This window comes from Pterocles gutturalis, unplaced genomic scaffold (assembly GCF_000699245.1).
Source record: "Pterocles gutturalis isolate BGI_N339 unplaced genomic scaffold, ASM69924v1 scaffold13716, whole genome shotgun sequence".
Lineage (NCBI taxonomy): Eukaryota > Metazoa > Chordata > Aves > Pterocliformes > Pteroclidae > Pterocles > Pterocles gutturalis.
The window spans coordinates 3,145-5,526 of record NW_010105641.1 but is presented as its reverse complement, the minus strand read 5'-3'; the positions used below and the strand labels follow the sequence as shown (position 1 = coordinate 5,526).

Sequence of the window (2,382 nt, the reverse complement as noted above, 5' to 3'; positions counted from 1 at the left end):
TGGTGGGGTGGCACTGCAGAGGGAGGGCAGGAGAGCCACATTTGCACACCAAGAAGGGTTTTGCAGCTGCCCTCCCACAGAGGCCAAACCCTGCTTGGCCATGGCCTTGGTTATCTCCCCCTTGCAAGCAGGACGTGTCAGTCATCCTGCTGCTGATGCTGGTCACCTCCATGCACACATAGCCGGCCACAAGCCTAGGGCTCGTGGGCCCCGCTCAGGCTGCTGCTCTGTGCTGGCTTCTTGGGGATACCCTGGGTTTGGCAGGTGGTGAGGAGCTGCATGAAGGCAGCATCTCCGTCCCCTGGCTGCCCCGTGCCCTCTCCTGCCTGGGACCCTCCTGCTCCCCTGTCCATGTCCCTGACCATTAGGTAACCATGGCTCTGCCCCGGCTTGTCCTGCCCCTTGCAGTTTGTGGGCATTACCTATGTCCTGACCATCATCTGGCTCCTGGTCTTCGCCTGCTCCGCGGTGCCTGTTTACATCTACTTTAACACTTGGACCACCTGCCAGTCCATTGCCAACCCCAGCAAGACCTCAGCCAGCATCGGCACCCTGTGTGCAGACGCCAGGATGTATGGTGAGTGCTGGGTTTGCCACCCAGTGGCCAAGGCTCAGGATGGAGGAGAGGGGATGGAGGAGAGGGTCCAGTTGGATAAGGCTGGGATAAAGCAGCGGCAAGTGCTGAAGAGCCCCAAAACACTAGGATGTGCGTGACATATGTGGCTGCGGGAGGCTGTGCAAGGCGGCCAGCTGGTGGCCGTGCCCAGCTCACCCAGCTCCTCATGCCTCACCAGGAGTCCTGCCCTGGAATGCATTCCCTGGCAAGGTTTGTGGCTCCAACCTGCTCTCCATCTGCAAAACCAGCGAGGTGAGCAACTCCCCTCACCCCCGTGCACTCCCCTCAGTGGGGCCTCAGCACTGGCCTCCCCGGCTGGCATGCAGGACCCTGGGAGCTCACCCTCTCTTCCCTTGCAGTTCCAGATGACTTTCCACCTCTTTATCGCAGCGTTCGTGGGGGCGGCTGCCACACTGGTCTCACTGGTGAGTTGATGCTCCTCCTGCCTGGCTGTTCTCTGCCCAGAGAAGATGTGGTGGCAGAGGACAACGGAGATGGTGGGCATGGATGTGACAGAGCCTGTGCTCATGTCATTTTCTGGCACGTAAGTGCCAGAATTCAGGCCATAAGGCGGAAGAGGTGGCTGCTGGAGGGGATCTGGAGAGGCTTCAGGAGACCACTGGGGAGAGCTCCTGCTGGCTGTGCACTCAGTCCCCTGCCTTTACCTGGGTCTCCTCTTGTTTTACACCAGTGACAAGACACTGTGGTGTCCTGCTGGTGCAGCGGGGCCACAGGGTTGGGGTGCTGGGCTCAGGGATGCCACCTTGGGTGTACCCTGGTGAGGAGCCCCACCCTGCTTGCCCTCCTCACCCACGGGAGCTTCGTTTCTCCTCTTCACCCCTTGCTCACTCTCTTCCTACCCACAGCTCACCTTCATCATCGCCGCCACCTACAACTTTGCTGTCCTCAAGCTGATGGGCCGAGGCACCAAGTTCTAGCCCACACGGTGGAGCCCAGCCAGACCAAACGCCCTTCTTTTCTCTAACCTCGAGGCTTTAACACTGCAGCCACCTGACACCAGGTCTCCTGCGTTAACTCTGCCTTCGCTGCTGACTCCTCTCCTCTTCCTTCCTCACATCCATCGTGCTGAGTGTGACCAGGAAGGAGAGCTTCCCACCAATGGACACCTCTTCATGCACTTTTCTCTCTCTGCTCACCTGTAACTGGCTCGCTCCAGGGCCAAGCCCATCAAAACTAGCCAGAGAAGAGGAGGGACTTACTCCAGTGTTTTGATGTTGCCTAGGGGTGAGCAAAGGCCTTCATGCTCCTGGGAGGAGGAAATACATGTAGATTGTTCCATTAGTAGCAAGAGGCTACCTAGAGAGAAAAGGAAGTTGGCCCAGTCTGAGTACCATTGCTAGAGACTCTCCTGGAGCTGTCTGCTGTCACCACCCGTGGATGGAGAATAAGAGAAGGATCTTTTTTTCCCTTAGCAAAGAAAGATTAATTTACCCCAAATTGCCTGTTGCAGCCAAGGCAAAGGGAGTTTAGGGCAAGGATCTTCCCGTTGCGGAGAAGAGAGCGCTGACCCCAATGCTGATAAAGCCCTAACCCAGCTGCCCCTATCACAGCCTAAAGGAGTTTGGTGTCTCTGTAGACAAGGGGGACTCTTGGCTTTACACTCCAGGCAGCAGAGAGGCAGCAGATAGGTTTGATCAAGAGGGGACATCTCTGCACCGTGCCCTGGGAGTGTAGAGGCAGAGCCATCCCTCTGTAGGCAGGGGATGACCCTCTGGACTGCACACCTTTGCCCGCCCTGCCCTGCA

At 57.9% G+C, this 2,382-nt stretch overlaps 1 protein-coding gene across 1 annotated transcript in view; it reads left to right on the top strand.

Annotated features, from left to right (window-relative positions):
• Window positions 1-1,994, top strand: part of PLP1 (proteolipid protein 1) — a 5,783-nt gene extending 3,789 nt beyond the window's left edge. Inside the window, exons 4-7 of the mRNA XM_010087478.1 lie at window positions 409-577; window positions 795-868; window positions 976-1,041; window positions 1,483-1,994. Coding sequence (XP_010085780.1) covers window positions 409-577; window positions 795-868; window positions 976-1,041; window positions 1,483-1,554 — 381 coding nt within the window. The 3' untranslated portion in view covers window positions 1,555-1,994. The remainder of the gene's footprint in view (window positions 1-408; window positions 578-794; window positions 869-975; window positions 1,042-1,482) is intronic.
• The last annotated feature ends 388 nt before the right edge of the window (window positions 1,995-2,382 follow it).